Source organism: Lagenorhynchus albirostris, chromosome 8 (assembly GCF_949774975.1).
Source record: "Lagenorhynchus albirostris chromosome 8, mLagAlb1.1, whole genome shotgun sequence".
NCBI lineage: Eukaryota > Metazoa > Chordata > Mammalia > Artiodactyla > Delphinidae > Lagenorhynchus > Lagenorhynchus albirostris.
This window is the reverse complement of record NC_083102.1, coordinates 42,364,638-42,387,563: the sequence shown is the minus strand read 5'-3', so window position 1 is coordinate 42,387,563 and position 22,926 is coordinate 42,364,638. Positions and strand designations below refer to the sequence as shown.

Below are 22,926 nucleotides of genomic sequence, written 5' to 3'. Positions count from 1 at the left end.
CATGTGAATACCATTTTTATATGCATCATGTTAGAGAACAACAGAATTGATTCTGGAAATATATCAAAAGGTATGGGCTTCCCTGGTGGCGCAGTGGTTGAGAGTCCACCTGCCGATGCAGGGGACGCGGGTTCGTGCCCCGGTCCGGGAAGATCCCACATGCCATGGAGCGGCTGGGCCCGTGAGCCACGGCCGCTGAGTCTGCGCGTCCGGAGCCTGTGCTGCGCAACGGGAGAGGCCACAACAGTGAGATGCCCGCGTACCGCAAAAAAAAAAAAAAAAAAGGTAATCACATTCATTTTATGCCTAAACGCCAATGGATGCATTTCAATCCCTCACCAATTCCACTCATGCTCCTCCACCCAACATCATTCAGTTCATCCTTCTCATGACACCATGAGTTTTGGCATGCTTCTCTGGGAGAGTGCTTCTCAAACTCTAGCAGGCTTCAGAATCACCTGGAGGGTTTTTTAAAATACAAATTCCTTAGCCCCACCCCTAGAGATTTTGATTCAGTGGGTATTGGGTGGGGCCTCAGAATTTGCATTTCTAGCAAGCTTCCAGGTAACGATGTAGATGATCCCAGTCCTTAGGTCACACCGTGAGTATCACTGGTCCTTGAAAGAAAATCCCAACTAAATTCGCAGTCACCTGAGACCCTGCTCCATTCTTTAGCTCTGACTACAATATCCACAGAAGCTTCTGAAGACAGATGCAGACTTGGAATCTGCTATCCCCACATTTTTGCTTTGTAGCCCCTGCAAATGAACTTCCAGAATCAGGTTTCCAGGTGTCAGCTACTGAATATGGTGAATGTGATAGTCCATTATTTGGACTCTGTGTGTGGTAAATTTATATTAGGACTGAGGAGGGCGGCTCCCAATTATTGACCCAATAAAAGGTATTGGGTTGGCCACAAAGTTCGTTCAGTTTTTCCACGTGTTTTGGAAAAATCCAAACAAACTTTTTGGTCAACCCAATACTTGCCTTAAATAGCAAAAGATGAGGGTTTTTTAAATGTATAAAAATAATATCATCATGTATAAAATATGCTGCTCTGCAGAATGGTGTCAGTAAATGTCTCAAATTATACATTTGTTTTTCTTTCTTTTTGAAAATAGTCTGGTATTCATGTCAAGATCATCTGCCAATCATATCACCCTCCAAACTAGATCACTTTGGAGCCACGAATGTCAGAAAAAAATCATTATTTATACTCACACATAAATTATAACTTTTCGAGATACAAAATTCTAGGTACTTGCATCTGATATTATTGTTAACAATCAGATACCTATGTGATGTTTGTTTCTTTGTAAGAGTTCTGCTTTTCCTCTTTAGAAATTTTTAGAATTTTCTTGTCTTCAGTATTCTTAAATTTACTATTATTTGTTTAGACTTTTATGCTCCAGTTTCACACTTGCTGTAGCCTTTCAATTTAAGGCCTTACACCATTCTTTAGCCCTGCGAAATTTTACATTTGCTATAGATTATTCATTCTCATTGATGTATAGTATTTCATTATATGATTACATAGAAATTTATTTATCCAGTCTACTGTTGATGGGTATGTGAGTAGTTTCTGGTTCCGACCTTCTCAATTGATTTTGTCACCATAAATATTTAGGTTACTTCTGGTTTGTTTCCAAGCAATACTGCAAAGGCATGTTTGTGCATGTTTCCTGTACACATACATAAACATCTCTCTTGGGTAGCCACAGGTCAAAAACTGATCCAACTGGACCATGAGTGGAAAGAAAACAGCACAACCCGAGGTTCTCTCTCCACCTATTCCCTGTCCATGGCATCTACCATTTTCTCTCTCTTCATCCTGACCACACTATGACTTAACTGACTTCTGTCCTTCCCCAGAAGTTTCTCACAGATTTCATTTTATAAATTTTTATTGAAGTAAAACAGACCTACAAAAAACGTGCATGCATTTCATGTGTGTAGTGCAGTGAATTTTCCTAAATTAAATACATGTAAGGAACCCAGATAAAGAGATGGAAATTATAGACCGTGTAATTTCAGCTTTACCAGATACTGACAAATTGCTCTTCAAGGCGACCATATCAGCTAACTCTCACACCAGAAGTAAAAATGTACACCCATTTCTTCTCATCTTTGTCGACACTTGGGGTAGTCAGACCCTAGTTTTCACTATGCCAATGAATAAAAATTCTGTCTTAAGTTGTTTTTCTTATTTAATGGTTAAGCACTTTTTTCATGTTTGCCAGTGAGAATACTCTTTGCTCATTTTGCTATTGGGTTGTCGTCCTGTTTTCACCCTTTCCCTAAGAGTTCACAGCTCATCCTGTTTTCTGAACAGCTCCCTCCTATTTGCTACCCCTTCAGTATAGACTTAATATCTTCTCATCTCTATCACACTGTACTCTTCCTAGGCGGGATGGATTATGCTACAACTTTCCCCGGAAATATCATGGGGGCTATATTCTTCTATGACCATCACTACCTCTTATACTAGGTGTCGTTAACCAGTGGCTGTGCATATATGGCTCACAGAACATTTTCAGTATAAGTTACCAGGTATCATGCTTGGTTGTAATACAAGCAGCTTAGTCCTCTTGCTTTGCACCTGGCCTGCTCCCCTTACTCATGTTAACTTCATGCCTCAATAGGCCCTTGAGATTTGATGCAAATCAGTGTATGTTACAGTAAAAGCACCTCTGTCTAGGAATTTCTGAAGAAATGAGTTATCATCTCATTTCCATACCAGCTGTGGGATCTGAGCAAGTCATTTCATGGTGAGAGGCAGTCTCTTCTAGTGTAAAATGAGAACATAAAGATATGTTCCCTGCTTACCTCGCAGAGTTGTTTTGAAGATCAAATAAAACAACATCAAGGTGATAAGAGTATCTAACAGGCACCAATCCCAGTCGCATCACAAGGGGTCATGGCTGACTGACAAACACAGACCCCAGGCTTTTCTGAGCACTGCCCTCTGAAAACCTAGAATAGAACCACGGGTGTGAAATACAAATGTGCTCTTTGCCCACATTTACTGAAATAACATACAGGCTACTAAGTAAATGGCTGGGTGAGGATTTTAAGTCAGAAGGCACCCTCAGCTGAAACAAATGCATCATTATGATTTGATTTCAGAAATGCAAACATGACCTGAATGAATCGACTGTCTGTTGAGTCCAAATTCCTATATTGTTGAAGCTGGAGCAGATGTGTGGCGGTCTGTCCTGGAAGTGAGGAAAAGTACAACTGAGCAGGGAGGCCTGTCTGGGGAACCACGTGGATCGCTGTGAGGGGCTCCTGCCTGTTCTGGGGACCAGGCCCCCTGTGCTGGGTGGGAATGTGGGGTGTTGAGCAGCACGTGGTTTCAGGAAGCAGGCAGGGCTCTCTAGTGAGGTGGGCTCCACAGGGCTCCCTGTCTCTGCTCAGCTGAGCTCCAGCAGAAGCTTAGGGAGGCAGGGGAGGTGTAGAGCTGCAGCTGCTGCCCCGCTCTCACGAGAGGGCAGGACTCTGTCCCCGGCAGCAGGCGCAGGGACAGCTGGGCTCAGCCCCACCTCACGGAGGGCAGCCCCAAGTCCAACGGGACTGGGCAGACACTGGATTCTCCCATCCTCTGCACAGAAACAGTGACTTTCACTGCAGTGGTGGAAGGAGAGGAACGGGGCTCCTTCTACTACTCCTTTAAGGTGAGTTTCCTGCCGTCCACTCTGAACACTGATTTTAAGTCATAAGACAAAGTAGAATGTTAGACTGAGTTAAAAGAGTGTAGCCAATATTGTGAATTAGTGTAGTTTATTTTCTTTACTGAAAAGAGTTTAAAACAAAAAACTGATGATCTAAAGCAATGAATTTTTCATACTGTGCAAGGACCTATATTGTAATTTCTTAAGAATACTGGTGGGGTCTGTTGTTTGTTTTTCTGCTGCTGCTGCAAATGTGTGAATCATGAGTAACATTCATGAGTGGATGACTTTTTAATTTTCCCCTTTTCCTTAGGTGAAAGCACTTTTTAAAATATATATATATTTATTTATTTATTATTTAGGCTGCGCTGGGCCTCAGTTGTGGCATGCGGGACCTTTTTGCGGCATGCATGTGGGATCTAGTTCCCTGACCAGGGAATGAACCCTGGCCCCCTGCATTGGGAGCATGGAGTCTTACCCATTGGACCACCTGGGAAGTCCCTGAAAGCACTTTTAATTGATCCTGTAGTAGTGCTTGAAATGTCTGTTTTTTGTAAGGGTTACTTTTGTGAGTTTTTTGCTAGGAACATCAGAGGAGTGGAAAGCCCACATTGCCCAGGACAGTACCTGATGCAGTGAGAGACAGCGCTGAGGAAGGAAGGAAGGATCACACTTTCTTTGTTGAGTCTTTGCATTGAACATCAGTAAGAAATAGGGTCTTTGACTGTAGCTGGTGATGTCACTGTTTGCAACAAGTTGCCCTCCTAAAACAGATGAGGAAACCGGAGTTCAGTGAGTTTCACCTTCAAAGTATCCAAGGGCCACACTGAGGAAAATGTCCTCATTAAGCTAATACTGTTTCCTCTTCTGAACAAGACTGTGGTCAGGAACAAACCGGGCATCTGGAAAACAGTGTCCTGCTTCTTGCATGGGAATGCTGGGACGTCAGGTTACTTCACAGGCTGCCTGATGGTGCTTTCAGTTGTTACACTAGTTCCCGGGGCTCAAACTGGTCTTTTATACCAAAAAGGAAAATACTTCAGGAAAAATTCTAGCAGTTTTTTTTTTTTTTAATCCTCTGGGTGTTCTTGAAATTATTATTTTTTACTGACAAAGTAGAATTGCTGTAATAGCCACGTTGGAGCTTTGCTTCTTTGCCAACACTCAGAATAAAACTTTCAGCAGGGAGCTGTCCCAGGAGCCGGCCTCACTGGTGCTGGAGAGACCAAGAGACAATATAGCAAAGCAGAGCCGAACAAGTCACTTCAGCTGACTGCACGGGACCTATCCCCAGGCACCACCTCCTAACGCATGAATGCTCACACACAGCCCAGCTGCCTGGCTCCACGACAGAAAATAGAAGCTGAAATTGGAGTTTGGGGCCATTTACTGTTGACTGAATAATCCCCTCTATGAAATCAGCCTGCAGGTCCAGAGATTCTTAAAGAAGCAGGCTTTTTGCACCCAGGAAACACACCACTCCTCTCAGCGATGCTGCCTCTGCAGCCTCTTTGATATTGATAGAACATGACAGCAAACAGAATGAAGAGAGACGGGCCACTGCAAGAGGGATAATAATCAGCAATAAGGCAGTTGTTCTGAGATTCAGGCAATAATCATTCTCAGCTGAAATCTCATTCGCCATTTTTTGAATACAGCTCCTAAGGGGATGTTCTGAGTATGTGGACAAACAAATCCCTGCTCAGTCTCTTCTGGTGTTTGTACTCTGTGCTAGCAACATCATCTCCAGGCACTAAGGAACATCACATCGTTTTCATCTCATTTCTATTAATAAGTTTTCTCTCAAGAAATTGGGCCATTAGACAAGGAGAGGAGCAGAAAGAGAGTAAATATGTCTGGCCAGGAGCTTAGAATGTTGTTTCATTTTTTGAGAGGTATAATCATTCATTAAAACAGTGATTTTTAGTTACATAGAAGTCAGTAGTGGTGTTGGTGGGAACTAGCTTAAGTGTCTTAGTGTAACTTTTTCCATGGTCCCCTTTGAGCACAAGCAGTTTTGATGCACTGTTGATACAGAAACAGCTCTGATGCACTCTTGTTCTGATGAAAACTGTCACCCTTTTATCCCACAACCTTCTCAAGAAGAAAGTCAGAAATGTGCTTCTTTACTGTCTCCCAAACTTGTCCTTTTCATCTCCACTGCCTTTTCCAAAAGCAGTAAAAATGTCATCAAAATTGAAATGGTAACAGCCTTACCAGAACTAATAGCAAGAGCAATAGTCATACCTTTCATTGGCTGTGGGCTTTCCTGGTGGCAGGAATTTTTCTAAACGATTTTTGCGAAGTATCTCATTTAATTCTCAGCCCATGTTGTATCTTCCCATCTGGAATTGCCTTCCATCTTCACCTGTGTTTATCTAAATTCTTCCCACTCTTTAAGGCTCCTCTTGGGTTGCTTCCTCCCTGAAGCCCCCCTGACCCACCCCTCCTCTGAGTTCCAGTAGTGACCTGGAGTGTACCTCTCTCCTTGCCACTTAATCCAACACTCCTTAACTGCTCTTGCAATAAGCATCAGGTAAATGGGTAACAGTTATTAAGCTCCTTGAGTGAAAGGAATGCCTGATGTTTGTTTCCTGTTTTCTCCAGAAATCAGCACCATGCTAGGCTTACTCAATAAACACTTATTGCATAAATGAAATGTGGTGTTCTGTTTCTGTCCACTGTCTACATGTTGTCAGACTGGGCAACAGGAAGTTTGCTTTCTTAGTGACAGAGGTGGGGGTCTTGTTAACTGCTGCTCCACACATCAGCCCCTGCCCTGCTGGGTCTCTATCAGCTGTACTCACCGAGGTCCTTCTTTGCAGGTACATTCAGCTCATCCTTATTCCATTTCTAAACCAATGTGATGAAGGTAAGTTATAGTTGCCAGCGGGTGGGTACAGAAGTAGCTGTGCCATCATACCTCGTACCTGCTTAAGCCCTGGAGAACCCATACCCACCCCGTTGCCGCCTTACCTAGCCTCAGCTGCCTTACTGAGTCTTCATGCCTGGACTTCTAACCTAGTCACCAACGTAGCCCTGTACTTCTCTGAACCCAAAGCTCTCTTGGCAGGAGGCAAGACACCCCTGTCTAGATCTTACTAGCCCCTTCCTCACAAGCTCAGAGCCTTTTCTTTCTTCCCCATCTCCATCTCCAAAATCTTACACCTGCTCCCCACTGCTCTAACCTACTCTGTCAACCTAAGTGTGTCCTTGGATATCAGCGGGGAAGGCAGAGGGGAGTTCAACTCCCCCTTCCTCTATCCTGGGCTTCACATGACTAACGCTCTGTGGTCCTGGGTTCAAGGTTCTCAGCTCAGGCCCCAGTTTCCTTCACAGTTTCCAGTTTCTCATATGTTGAAGGTTTCATCCAGTTCACCTCCTCCATTCCTAGCCCCCAGCATTAAGCAATTATATGGGCTTCAAGAATCTACCAGATGCTTTCAAGGAGGATGGGACCTGGCTCATCAGAAAGTGAATGGAGGACCTGAATATAAGCCTGTCCAAGTGGAAGACAAAGATGAAACTCTCTTCTTAATAGCCTTTAATTTTTTTGTTTTGTTTTTTAAAAATATTTATTTATTTATTTATTTAGGCTGCGCTGGGTCTTAGTTGTGGCACACAGGCTCTTTTAGTTGCGGCATGTGGGATCTAGTTCCCTGACCAGGGATCGAACCCTGGCCCCCTGCATTGGGAGCGTGGAGTCTCAACCACTGGACCACCAGGGAAGTCCCAATAGCCTTTAATTTTGACTGTGAATTCGTTAGCAATGTTTCCTGAATCCCTGATTCTTAACGATGAGAAAATTAATTCAAAGTAACGGGGAGGGAAACCTGCCTGAATTAGTAAATTGCCAAAATTATAAAATAATGCAAATGAACTCAGTTTTATTACTCTCAGGTGAGGGGAGAAATATGAACCAAGACTGTGAATATATCACCTGAAGAAGATCTTTTATTGAATCTCCTTCAGTGGGTCATTACAAATGATATGCAATTAGTCTAACTATTGTTTATATGTAAATGGTTGCTTCTAAGTGCTTGAGGGTGATTGGACAGTTTGTTGCCTTTGTTTTGCACCCTTTGCTTGCAGTCTTACTGTTAATTTTGTTAACACACCCTTCCTCCATTAATATAACAAAAGCAAATTCCAGTTCAACTCATGCCCCAATTATTTCACACTAAGCTTTAGGAAAAGCTTAATTTAAGAAGCTTAAGTATACTGTGCTTGTTTTTATTATATTTAGGCTGACAAGTCATTTCTAAGAATTCTCTCTACCTACTGTGTACCAGCATTTTCACTTTCAGTGACTGTCACTTCAGCTCCTCTCTGCCCACTTGCCTGCTTCCCTGAACCCTTCCTCTTGTCCCATCACAGCCCTGCAGGACTTGCCTGTCTCACTTCCTGCTTGGACCCCAGGACAATGTCAGGGATGCCCTTCCTGGAATCCAGGAGCCCTCAGTCCTAGACCTCCCAATGTATCTCCTGCAAGTTATAACAAGGGTCTTGCATTTACATTTTTTTGTCCTCTTCTAATCAGTTTAACTCAGTATGTTCATTTTGAGTTTCGAGAGTTGAATAATGTGGCTGTTCATAGGGAAATTACTACTAATTTTGCCCAGTTAGATAATTATTAAAGAGCTGCTATCACTGCCTTTTTCTGCACACCACTTTCCAATCCCTTGCCCTGGGCCAGCTCTACCATGTTCACTTTCACTCCATGTCCTTGAGAAAAGCACGTGTGTCATCTGTTGGCTCCACAAGGCTATTGTGCAGTTCCCAAGCTATGTACTCTAGTGTGTGAGAAAGGGTAACTTCCTTAACTAACTTTCTCTTTGGGTCACTAATATATCTGATGCCAGGAAACAATCTTAGTTAATTCAGAGTAAACTCAGAATTGCAGAGTTTTCCAGCCTGTGAAGGGTTTTCCCACTTTCTGACTCAGGAAAGGCATCTAAGCTCTAGGAATGATGCTTCTACAGCATGTGTGTTCACATGTGTGTGGTCAGAGTGAGGGAGGGAGGCTGACCTTGGGAGGAATCTGGGCAAGTTGGCGTCAGCTAAGATGAAGAGGACTGTCTGGGCTTCATAAGTGGTCATGCTAGTTCCACACCCTTGTCTGGATCCCCATCTGGCCCGGATCAGACTGCACTGCTTTCTGCTGCAGCATACCTTTGTCTCGTTTCCTTCAGGTACACGGGTGCCCACATCTCCCTCTTTCCCTCTCTCAACTTTGGCTGAATTTCTGGATCCTTCCTGGGAATAAAAAGTTTGACTGCTTCCCTCCCAAATTTGGGCTGGTCTTCTCTCTCCCCACGTGGCCATCGTATCTATTCAACTCCCACGCCATAAAAATCTGGGTAAATTCCCAGGGGCTGCCATCCCTTGGTTCCTATACAGTAAGTGTAGCTCAGCACCCTTTAATCCTGTGCTTGCAGCCTTGGTCTCTTCCTCTCTTTGTGGTAGCCTTATAAGGGGCCAATACAATATCCTCTCACATTCTGTACCACTATTGTACCGTCTGACACTCCTGTCTCCTGCTGCCTGCTTTCTCTCTGGTGGGGAAACTGACTTGACTGTTTTCTGACAAATTTATTATTCCAGACTCTCTGCTCTGAATGCTCAAATGACACATCCTCTTGCAAAGGAAAAAGACACTTCTCTTCAAGCTACTTGTGATATCCTCCATGAGGTATTTTTGAAAGCCCCGGGCTGACTTGTGTCTCTTTGTCTGCACTGCTGGAGTAAAGACTGCCCTGAGGGCAGATCGGGTAGAGCTCTCTGGCTGCCTGGACTCTGGGAGGTTTTCTCAAGGAAGAAGAAAGGAGCATATCCATTAATGCTTCAAAAAAAAATGTCACCCCGTCATCCTTGAAATCATTTCCTGTTGATAGAGTGGGTAAGAATGTTTCAAGCTATGTTCTCAAGTGGACAAGAAATGTAACTTTATTTTCTGTAACTGAACTTAGCTTCTCTCTGGACCTCTCAGTCTAGCTGATGGCAGAAGAAGTAGCCTAGTCATCCCCAGGTAAACTCAGGCTCTCGACTCTTCCCCATCACTGTAGTGAGGCACAGGCTGGAAAGTCAGACTGCTGGGGTCAGGTCCCAGCGCCACCACCATCGAGCTGTGACCATGGGGAAGTTTGCATCTACCTGTGCCTTGGTTTACTTACCTGACAAATGATTCTGAGAATTAAGTGTCCTTCAGAGGGCTGTTGTGACGAGTTAACCCTGAATCTCAGTGGTTTAACACGTCAAAAGTTTATTTTTCTCTCACGTCCCAGTTGCAGGTAGATCAACTTGTAGCTCTGCCTTCTAGCACAAGCAGTTTCCAAGGGAGATGGCTAAGCTTCTCTTATCTGCTCTGGCCTGAAATGACACATGACTGACTCTGATTCCATTGGCAAGAATTAATTAGCTGATGGGCATAGGAGATGTAGCTTAACTGAATGCCCCCAGTGAGGGGAACATAGGACACTGCTGTAAAGCTTGGTCTGACCTTCACCTTCTGCACAATAAAACCCAAACTCTTCAGCCTGGCCTTCTGGCTCTGCACAGTCTGACTGGACCCCCGCCCCATCTCCTCTCCTCTCCTCCTGTACCATGCTGCACTGAATACCATATTCCAGGGAAATATTACCTTTGGCAGGAATGCCTTTCTCATAGCTTTTTCTTCTGATATCACATCTAAGCTCAATTGCCCCCTCATCTGTAAAGAATTCAGATTGTTTAGTAGATCAGCATCATCACTATTCTTATGCTTCCAAAGCACTTCAAATCTCTGTGCAACAAGATTCATCTCTTGACATGCATGTCTGCCTACACACACATACAGACATACGTGTGCACATAAACATAATCCAACACACACATACACAGATACACACACACACACAAGATGTCAGTCATTTTAAGGCAGCTCTAGATCCCACTACCCCTAGCGTAGTGCCTGACACATGGTAGACAAATGGTCAAAAAATATTTTGTTGAATGAAAGGGCATATCAAGAAACAATCTGTATAGCAAGTTTATTCCAAAGGTCTCAGTAAATTCGTGTGAACACATTAGAGTGGATGGAGTCTTAATCCTTATTCTACAAGCCACTGGGTTTGAACTTAAAGGTACCATGATTTTAGGAAATTCCTGACACCACAACATGCCCTATTGGCGGGGAGGATGCATAGACAGGTCATTAGACCTGAAGCAAACAACATCCAAGATCTGTCTGTTCCCCTTCCCTTGCCACCAGCTCTGGTTCCACATCTGAGACCTGGAAGCCATCCACTTCTGAGACCTAAGACATCGGGCAGGTTTTGGAAAAGGGTGTTCACATTCACATCCCTGCTCTCCACTTATGTGTTCTGATGCCTGATTATAGAAACTCAGCCACAGAGATCTTCTGCAAAGTGCAGAGGGCAGAGGGCACCACCTGTGGACAACAGAATCTGCTCCAGTGGGGTGAATGTGTCAGCCTTGTCTACTAGAATCTCAATCAGGTAGTCACACATCGTTCCTGTCTGCTGCCTCTGGACACTTCAAGCAGAAAATGTGTCTCTGCTGTGAACAGTGAGACTACAACTGCTTTTGCTGGGTAGGACCCTATACTAGGGACTAGGGAGCCAAAGAGGATTTATCACTGTTCTAAGGGGCTGGGAAACTAATGCTTTCATTCAACAAATATTACTAAGGTGATTTCAGCCTTTTAAATTCTTAACAACGATAGATAAACATAAATATTTCTCTCTCAATTTAAATTTCAAAATAAATTAAATATCATATCTAAAAATAAGTCAAAGTATAAACATGCAGAATACAATCTTTGAAACTGTATTCTTTTCTTCCCCATATGTCATGTACCCCTTTACCTTACCCAGTTGAGAATCACAGATGGGCTTGACTATTACTTTAGGCACTGGGGTTTCAAAGATGAACAAAACAGGTATGTCATTCTCAGACAATTCTGTGTAATGGGGGAAAGAGACAGCCAATAATTATGATACAAGGGAAGAGAATGCAGTCACTTAGATAAGGGGAGAAAAGACAGGGGTGAGGGGGAAGTGACAGAACGAGGCATACGCAAATTAAAAAGGAGGATTTCCACAGAACTAGAACAAAAAATTTCATAATTTGTATGGAAACACAAAACACCCCAAATAGCCAGAGCAATCTTGAGAAAGAAAAACGGAGCGCGAGGAATCAGACTCCCTGACTTCAGACTATACTACAAAGCTACAGTAATCAAGACAGTATGGTACTGGCACAAAAACAGAAATATAGATCAGTGGAACAGGATAGAAAGCTCAGAGGTAAACCCACACACATATGGTCTCCTTATTTTTGATAAAGGAGGCAAGAATATACAATGGAGAAAAGACAGCCTCTTCAATAAGTGGTGCTGGGAAAACTGGACAGCTACATGTAAAAGAATGAAATTAGAACACTACCTAACACCATACACAAAAGTAAACTCAAAATGGATTAAAAACCTAAATGTAAGGCCAGACACTATTAAACTCTTAGAGGAAAATATAGGCAGAACACTCTATGACATAAATCACAGCAAGATCCTTTTTGACCCACTTCCTAGAGAAATAGAAATAAAAACAAAAATAAACAAATGGGACCTAATGAAACTTAAAAGCTTTTGCACAGCAAAACAAAACATAAACAAGATGAAAAGACAACCCTCAGAATGGCAGAAAATATTTGCAAATGAAGCAACTGACAAAGGATTAATCTCCAAAATTTACAAGCAGCTCATGCAGCTCAATATCAAAAAAACAAACAACCCAATCCAAAAATGGGCAAAAGACCTAAACAGACATTTCTACAAAGAAGATATACAGATTGCCAACAAACATATGAAAGAATGCTCAACATCATTAATCATTAGAGAAATGCAAATCAAAATTACAATGAGGTATCACCTCACACCGGTCAGAATGGCCATCATCAAAAAATCTACAAACAATAAGTGATGGAGAGGGTGTGGAGAAAAGGGAACCCTCCTGCACTGTTGGTGGAATGTAAATTGATACAGCCACTATGGAGAACAGTATGGAAGTTCCTTAAAAAACTAAAAGCAGAACTACCATATGATCCAGCAATCCCACTACTGGGCATATACCCTGAGAAAACCATAATTCAAAAAGAGTCATGTACCACAATGTTCATTGCAGCACTATTTACAATAGCCAGGACATGGAAGCAACCTAAGTGTCCATCAACAGATGAATGAAGAAGATGTGGCACATATATACAATGGGATATTACTTAGCCATAAAAAGAAAGGAAATTGAGTTATTTGTAGTGAGGTGGATGGACCTAGAGTCTGTCATACAGAGTGAAGTAAGTCAGAAAGAGAAAAACAAATACTTTATGTTAACACATATATATGGAATCTAAAAAAAAAAAAAAAAGAAGAATGGTTCTGAAGAACTTAGGGGCAGGACAGGAATAAAGATGCAGATGTACAGAATGGACTTGAGGACACAGGGAGTGGGAAGGGTAAGCTGGGACAAAGTGAGAGAGTGGCATGGATATATATACACTACTGAATGTAAAATAGATAGCTAGTGGGAAGCAGCCGCATGGCACAGGGAGATCAGCTCAGTGCTTTGTGTCCACCTAGAGGGTGGGATATGGAGGCTGGGAGGGAGACACAAGAAGAAGGAGGTATGGGGATATATGTATATGTATAGCTGATTCACTTTGTTATAAAGCAGAAACTAACACCATTGTAAAGCAATTATACTCCAATAAAGATGTAAAAAAAATAAATGAAGTGGGAATTAAAAAAAAAAAAGGAGGATTTCTACATAGAAAATCAAGTCACTCTTCATTGAAGACAGGTAAACAGAAGCTTTGAATTTAGATAAAAGAGAGAGATAAAAAGACCCAAGTGGACCATTAGACTAAACAATATGGAGTTTTTTCCTTATAGGCAAGAAGAAATCTTTGAAGTTTTATTAGCAAAAGTGTTAGCAGTGAAAACTGTGACTGAGAGAGATTAATCAGGCTGCAGAGTGCTGGATGGGATGTAGGGAGGGGACACTGAGGAAAGAGAGTCAGTTATAATGACCCAATGAGTGGTGTCAGTGCTCAGACGAGGATTGCCTGACAGTGGACAGGAAGAAGCCGTGGGACTTCCTGTCCAATCATATGCAGGTTTGGGGAATTAGAGAAGATTGGCAGAGGCAGGGAAGGACGATGACATGGGGGCTCAAATTGATAAGATGATTCTAAAATGTATGTGGAAAGACAAAGTAAATTGAACAGCCACAACAATTCTCAAAAAGAATAAAGTTTGGGAACTCACACTAGCTTGTTATGACTTACTATAAAGCTACAGTGTGGTATTGAGGAAAGGATAGACAACCAGAAATGGAACAAATAGGGAGTCCAGAAATAGACTCAATCATATACAGTCACTTAATTTTTGACAAAAATAAAAAGGCAATTCAATGGAGAAAAGCAAAATTGTTGCTGGAATAAATGGATAGCCATATGTAAGAAGGGAACCCCTGCCCAAACCTTACACCCCAAAAAAATTAACCCCAAATGGATCACATGCCTAAGTGTAAACGCTAAAATAAAACAACCCTAAAATAAAATAAAAAGACAATATAGGAGATAAACTTTGTGACCTTGGATTAGGCAAAAATTTCTTACATACAACACTAATGGCACAATCCATAAAGGAAAAATTTATTAAATTGGACTTTGTTAAAATTAAGAACTTCTAACACACCATTGTAAAGCAATTATACCCCAATAAAGATGTTAAAAAAAATTAAGAACTTCTATAATTTAAAAGATGCTATTAAGAGAATAAAAAAGCTAACCACATACTAGAAGGAAATATCTATAAACCACAAATCTAATAAATAATTTTTATCCAGAAGATATAAATAATTCTTAAAGCTCAGTAAAAAGAAACAAAAATCCCAACTTAAAACAATAGGAAACTTTCAAACAGATATATCACCAAATGGTGACTAAGCACATGAAAAAATGCTTAACATCCTTGATCACTGGTGAAATGCAAAATAAAACCTCAATGAAATACCACCACACACTTATTAGAATGGCTGAAATAGATATATACTGATGATATCAAGAATTGGCCAGGGCGTGAAGCAACTAGAACCATCATACATTACTGATGGCAAAGCAAAATGGTAAAGACAGTTTGGAAACTTTTTGCCATTTTCTTAAGAAGTTAAACATACATTTATTATACAACCCCAAAATCCTACTGCTGGGTATTTGCCCAAGAAAAATAAAACTTATATCTACATAAAAGCCTGTATGTCAATACTTATACTGGCTTCATTTGAAATTGCCAGAAACTGGAAACAACTCAAATGTCCAGCAGTTAGAGAATGGATAAACTGTAGTACCTCTATACAATGGAATATTACTTGGCAATAAAAAGAATAAACTTACAGATACACAAAACAACGTGGATGAATTTCAAATGCATTATGCTAAGTGAAAGGAGCCAGACTCAAAATGCTATAATGATTTCATTTACATGATGTTGCTGAGAAAACAAAACTCTAAGAACAGAAAACAAATCAGTGGTTGCTGGGAAGAGGTTGACTACAAAAGGGCGCAGGCGACTGTCTTTGGGTTATCGAACTACTCTACATCTTGATTGCAATGACGGTTAAGTTTGTCAAAAATCACAAAACTAAGCATTCAAAGGGTGAGTTTTCCTCTGTATAAAGTATTACTTGATAAAAAGTATTCTACAGCGATGTAACTTTCCTCAAAGCATGTTTCATTTAAAAGTTATAAACCCCCAAGCGACAGCATAGTGGAGGTAATGCTAAAACCCCCAGAGGACCTGAAACGGGATACAGATTTAGAAGATTAGTACGGAATTCAAGATGGAGGAGCCTCCAAAAGCACAAAGTATGGATCAAAATAGACAGAATAATGAAGTTCTCACTTAACATAGGTATTGCTTAAACGTCACCTCCTCAAGAGTCTTCGATTTAATGACATTATATGTCTATGCATTTGTTATCTATCTCATGGTGTCTACAAACTATGCTCCATGAGGACAGGAGCTGTATCTTGTTTTATCACTTGCCTCCAGTGCCACCAGTCATGCCTTGATAAGACCCTCAGAGAGTCTTGAAGAGTCAATGAACCCTATCATAGACTTAGCACTGTGCTAAGCATAAATATTGACGAAGAATTCAGGATATAGCTCCATGAATGTTTTCCAAGGGTCCTCTTTATTCTACTTTACAAGTAGACATCAACCATTAGCCATTTAGCATGGATCTTTACTATATAATATTTAGTACTAGTGAGGAATATTGAGGATGCTACCAAATTTTGGAAAACATCAACAGCATTGGTGAAAGGAGGAACTACATGAGCCTGGAGAAGGGGAAAGTGTGTTCAGGAACAGGTCCTGAATAGACTCCTGTAGATAGCAATGCTGTTTGGTTGACCCCATAGTTAATCTCAACATCCTTCTCGCTTTCCCAGCAGAATACTCCCTTGTAGTAAAAGGTAGCACAGTTTGAGAAACTAATTGGAAGTCTATGAGATTTCTGATAAAGGTTTCTCTCTTTTTTTCTTTTTTTTTGATAAAAAGAGAAAGACGTGGCTGGAATTTTACTTCCTCCCTTGAATTCAGATACAATGCATGGAGCTGCAGCAGCCATTTGCAAACCCAAAAGAAAAGCTAAGGCAATTTCAATGAGTTAGGACAGCAGCTACCTATCTTCAGATTTCTTATTATGTGAAAAAAATAATTTTATTTGTTTCAGCCATGGTTAAGTGGGCTTACTTTTACTTTTGAGCTGAACACTTTCCCAAGCGATACAAATACCAAGTGCAAAACTACACAGAGTACTGAAGCCAAGCCGTTGAAAGTGAGAGTCAAATAGACATTTCATATATTCTACCTTTGGGTGGTGCAGGGCCTGGCTCTTCTCATGTTTCTCATCCTGCTATTTTCTAGATTACAAAGGTATTGAACAGAGTTTTATAAACAGTGATTCAGAATGGATTGTATGTTTCCGAGTAACCAAGGAAGAGAAAGTTTCTCCCCCTTCCCAAAGAAAAGAGCCCTAAATTTTTCAGAATTATTCTTCACATTTCAGATGACCATGTGATTCACTTAGGTAATGCTATGAAAAAAAAATACTAAAAGTACTTTTAAAAACACTAGTTCAGGGCTTCCCTGGTGGCGCAGTGGTTGAGAGTCCGCCTGCCGATGCAGGGGACACGGGTTCGTGCCCCGGTCCGGGAAGATCCCACATGCCGCGGAGCCTGCACGTCCGGAGCCTGTGCTCCGCAACAGGAGAGGCCACAACAGTGAGAGGCCCGCGTACTGCAAAAAAAAACACAAAAAAAACACTAGTTCAAAAAACTACCCAAAACAATGGCTCATTTTTTCATGATGGCTCAATAAGAGGATTTTTATTCTCCTCCCTGAAGCACAAGGAATCACAACCCTTCCTGACAGTTTAAAACAACCAAGAAAAGTGTGAGAAATGGGCTGTGGACCCTAAACCAATCCTATATGGTGCTACCCTTACCGCATCACACGGTTTCTCTGGACCCAGGCAGCTCAGCTGTGGAAGCAAAACAATAATGATGTCCCTGCAGGATGGTGAAGAATGGAAGGAGCCACATCTCATGTGAAAGGTGAAGTTTGTGGGGAGAGAAGAAGGAGGATGATCATGGAGAAGTTCTACTCACTAATCTCTTGGGAGGGTCCCCTCAACCCAGAAGGGGTTAGGGGTGAGGGTGGGCTAATGCCCTTCTCCTCAAAGACCAGCCTCACAGACTCTTCATCTTCCCACACTCTCCACCCATCCAGACTATTACCCATTCTTAAAGGTACACAGAGCAGAAACGTCCCCGGACTCCTCCTCTTTTTAGTTCCATTGCTAGTTCTCCTACAGATAGAAGTAGGTGGTTGGAGAGAAATAAGAAGCAAGCATAACCTTGACATGATTCACAGGAAAGTAAAGAAAACTGTTTAATTCTGCTTAACCTGAATTTCCTAAATTTATTTGACCACATAACATTACAGTATTACCTCTAATTATACTCACCATGAAGACAATGTCCCCTGGAACATACCTCAGAAAAGGCTCTTCAACATCGTGTTGAGAGGCCCAGAGAGGTAAAGTGATCTTACCAAGGTCACACAGCGATTAAATGGTAGTCAGGACAAGAACCGTAGTGTCTAGAAAAAAGTCAGAACTCCTGGTCGGCTTGTTGAGAGGATCATGAAAATAAAAGGGTACTTTATAAACTAGAAAGCACTAGTCAAATTTAAGATAGCAATAACTCACAATGCTGAGCATTACTGAAGTATATAGAATATTTGAATAAATGAAAAGGTATGTGGTGCTTCAGGATAGGAAGACTAAATTTTGTGAAGATGTCAATTCTCTGCAAATTTCTTAATAATGTTAAAAAATTTAATCAAATCTTCAATGTGACTATTTTAATTTGACAAAATAACTTAAAAGCTCTTTTAAAAAAGGTAAGAAAAGCTAAGAGATTTGAATACAGATGCTAATGAGGAAGAGGGATTTTTCTCTATCAGTTATTAATAAATATAAACCTGCATTAAGCAAAACATTTTAGAATTAGCACAGTAATTGAAAGATTAATAATAATTTGCCCTGAAAATAAAATCCTAGTACATATATGAACTTACTACTACAAAGACACTACAAAAATTAGTAAGAAGAAATGAATGTTTTGGCAATAAGAGTAGTGAGTGGATGAGTGATAATTCTTACCTCGTGTAAAGTTGTAAGATTAATTTCTGTTGGATTTCGTAACTAAGTTTTTACAAAATAGACAGCAAAAAGCGTAATTAGCAGAGTAATTTTGGGATGAGCAATAACTTTCTAAGCCTAACAATAAAAATGTAAGGGGAAACAAAGAAAAGTATTTTCAATAAAAATAAATATATAATATTTATATGTACATAAACATAATATTACATATTATAATATGAAATAGTTGTACTACAAATATAACATGACTAAAGTCCTTAATATATAAAAGCTCTTAGGAGAAAAAAGATATTTCTAACAGAAAAAACAGGCAAAGGAAATAAAAAGAATTTTAGTTTAAATGCCGACTTAATGTATAAAAAAATGTTATTTGCTTGTGGTCGGAACAATTCAAACTTAACCATGAAGCATAATATAAGACATATCAAATCAGCAAGGATTAAAGACAGATGTTACAAAAGCATGTGACAGTCTTGTAGACTGTTGGTGGGAAAGTAAATCGGGACAACTTAACCCAACTTTTCTAGAGAGCAATTTGGTAATATACAGCAAGCATAAACAGTACATTTACACTTGGACTTAGTAGGTCTACTTGCAGGATTAAACCTTAAGAATAGTAAAGAAATATTCAAGGAAACTTTAGACATAGTCATTTGTGTTAGATTATTTCATTGAGTACATATCTGACAATAGAAAAGTGAAATTGTGACACAGCCACAGGATGGAATATTAAGAAATATTATGCACCTATAATAATCATTGTTCCTTATTCAATGTTAAACTTTTTAAAAAAGCACAATAAACTGCATATATAATATATTCCAAGTTTTACAGATATATAAATACTATTCATATCCAGATATATAGCCAGAAAATATAAAAAGGAATATACCAAAAATGGGAAAGTGAGAAATTCTCTCTGGCAGATGGGGTTTTGTCCTTGCACTTTTAAAATATTTCACTAACTTTTTGACAGTGAGCACCTATTACTTTTATTATCAGAATCAACAAAATAATCATGTAAAATACACTATGTAATGTCTCAAAAATATTTTGCAAGTCGCAGTTCCATGAGAGCAAATGAAAGGTTCTATTTCCTCTGCAGACAAATCACAAGGGAGGCTCTAAGAGGCATCTGAAAGCAGACACCTTTGTGATGGTAAAGCAGGCCAAATGGAGGAAGAGGAGGTTCCAGATAATGCACTTGGCCCCCAAGAATCACACATCGAAGGGTCTGAAGACCTGCCAGCGTCTCCCTAGTAATGAACTGTCTGGGTGCAAGAGGGATGCAGTCTTTAAATAATGAAGTTTACACACTTTCAGAGCCAAAGCAGAATTCAGGAATTTAGTGATGAATGCAGTGATTCTCCTAATTCATTTCTTTCTCTCCTCTCTCATATTGCTCCTCTTAGAAGTTTTTCCCCACTCTGACCCCCAATTAGTATCTTAATAGTGATTTCTGGATTAAGCATGCAACCTGTGAATTATCTATTCCTTTAAAACTCCGTTTTCCAATTGTGTCATTTTTCTATTATCATTGGGATGGGCTGAACCATAAAGTGCACTTGGGCTTCCATGTTAAGTTGAGAATAGTAGGTAGGTGGATTAGACAGAGGCAGGCATCCGGCTTAGAGAATCAACCTGGCCCAGGGCACTAGCCTCTGCTAGGAACCAGGGCTCCTAAGCATAGGCCCAAGGTGATGTGGCCAACTCCATCGAAATCCAAGAGGCTCGGGTGGAGTGGGAGTGATGCTCGGAGTCAGGCAGGTGCCTGCATGTGTCGACTTTGGATAGGCTCCCAGGGAGCCTATGAAGTGACTAACGAGAGGTGGAAGGATTAATGTTCAACCCTGGGCTGGGGAGGCTTGCATGTAGGGGATCAGATAGCATGTAGGGGACTAGAAACACAGGCAAGAGAATGGGAGGGCAGTGGAAACCAAGGCAGATGACCAGCGGTCATTGGATGTACACTAATCATTAGCTTTTTAAACTCTGTTGACCAGCCACCCAATTTAGATGCACAGAAAATGAAGCCGCCAAGAGTAGCAATATAGGACTAGAACCATCTCCCTGGAATCATACAGGGCCCTTCTCACGCCCCTTTCCCCCACCTGTTCTCATCTACCAGGATGTTCAGCTCCATGCCCTGGCCTCACATCTGCTTCTGTCCTTCCATTTGCTCGCTCCCCCAGATTTCTCCTAGCTACCTGATTTTGAGCCTCCTGGAAGGACTGGAAATGACAGATTGATTGTATCATGGTCTGAGCTGAGATAAGCCCTCAGGGGGAAGTTTCCTTGGACACTTTCCCTGTTGAGTAGCACCTCCAAAACAGAAAACAAATTCCCACAGTGTTATTTTTTTAATTATGTGGATCATGAGGAAGAATAGTTTCTTGGTATTTTTATTACATAGAATTACTTTGGTTTCTACTACATTGTAGAGATTTGGACCTAATTTATCCAAATGTTAGTGTTCTATGTTTCAAGGATCTAGAGCCCAAATAGCAATTTAAATGTTAATCTCAGTTCTTGGTACACAGCAGACACTTCATTTATTTGTTCAACAATATTAATTTCTACCTAGACTGGAGCCCAGTGGGTTTTAAGATGATTTCTAGCATCTGTGGTCTGATATACTATGGGAATTCAGATGGAATCCCAGAATTTAATTGCCTCAAAGCTTCCAGTGTACCCTATTTGTGATTAATCTGGAGGTCATTTTGTGATTCAAGAACGAATCACAAGAAGGGACTCACATTAAAATGAATGTGGGACACGTGCATTTCTGTTTTTGGTGAAATTCAACGATTCACTAGTAACCAGAAAGCTGAATCAGCCTGTCATGTAAAGGCAGTCCCTGATTTGCACCAAAGCCTGATATGAATGAGAAGAATTAGGCAGTGGGAAGTTAACACTGCTAATTAAACTCGAAATATGACCCATGGCAGTAATGATCAAATACTCCAGACTAGTAACTAACCCTTTCTGGTCAGAGTAGAAAGAGCTGTATTGAATAATACAGTTATTCAATATGTCCTGGAGGCTAAACTAAGAAATAAATGTTAGACAGTGAATTGCTTTCTTGTTCAGCCCCAGTTTGAGGGAGTTAAAGTTGTATTCTGTCACCTATGATGATGGTGTTGAGAAGTAGGGCAAAGGTAGTACATGCAATGAAGACAATTGGGGAAGATTCCAGATGGGGAGGAATCTTTTCTCTTGGTAGCAAGTTCTTTTAACTAAGGACAAAGACTCAGTGTGGACCTTTCTCCACTTTTGAAATAGTTTTTAGGACACAAGTCCAGTTTCTCATTATAAGCCTTTCTCTGATCTGTGACCACACTTAACGTTCATGGATGGTCCCTGTCTGTCATCACTAACCTGAAAGTTTTCAGTCTGCCTTCATGCATACTCTTGCCAAGCAACCTACTTGTTTGTTTGGCTACTTCTACTCATTTCTCAGACTCAACTCACATATTAATTTCTCCAGGATATACCTTTTGACCAACCATGACCAGTCCCTCCTCAAGTTCTACCACATGCCCCTTATTGGGGATCCTACAGCATCTCCATTACAGTAGTTCACACTGAAAATTTTTGTTTACATATATGCCTCTACCACCAGACTAGAAGCTCCCTGTCCTAGCCTTCCTTCTATGGTACTATGGAACTTCTGTGGAACTACGGTAAAGTTCCCAACGTATGTTGAACTTAGCTGCTAGATTCTCAATAAATGTTTGTTGAGCTTGATTATACAGACTGTAAACCAGTATAATCATTGTCACAGCAACATGACTTCAAGGACAGCTTCCTACTTCGGGCCTGAGTATCATTTCTACACCATCGTATAGGTATATGCCAAGGCTCTCCCTTCAGGGTAAATGCCTTCCCCCTCTGGTACACTACATGAGAGATCACAGGATGACACTTAGTGCCCAACCATTGATATTTGGGACCATCTTGGTCCACAGCCCTGCCGTCCACCTCAACAGACCCAGGCTGCGACAATACTTCCCATTCCATTCATGTTCTCTCTTCTACATACAGGAGGCCTCCTGCCAGCTGGTCCTACCAGCCCCTAGTCAGAGGGTGCAACCTACATTTCTGTTCAAGACCCCTATTAAAATGATATTAAGAGCCTTACAAAAATATAAGACTGGAATTAACATCCACACTTACATGCAGCTTTATGTAATTCTCTAATTTTTTTGTAATTTAATTAAACTAATTAAATAATAAACTATAAATATATAGTTTATTTATAAATAATAAACTAATTACTTAAATTAATTTAAGTGACTAATTAAAAAGTCTCGTTATATATTTTTTCATAATTGAGTATTAGCAATGAAGGCTATCCTGAAAGTAATCCAAGACGGAATTCCCAGAGGTCCAGGTAAAACAGCTAGAAAATGTGAGTGCAGATAGGTGGTTGTGATGACAATAATTCCATGGTATTTGCAAGGATGTCT

The 22,926-nt window shown here is 40.7% G+C and overlaps 1 protein-coding gene across 1 annotated transcript in view; it reads left to right on the top strand.

The window, feature by feature from the left end:
* Positions 1–22,926, top strand: part of NPSR1 (neuropeptide S receptor 1) — a 145,196-nt gene that overhangs the window by 19,733 nt on the left and 102,537 nt on the right. The window contains 1 exon segment of the mRNA XM_060156171.1: positions 3,490–3,674. Within this exon segment, the coding sequence (XP_060012154.1) occupies positions 3,490–3,674 (185 nt within the window).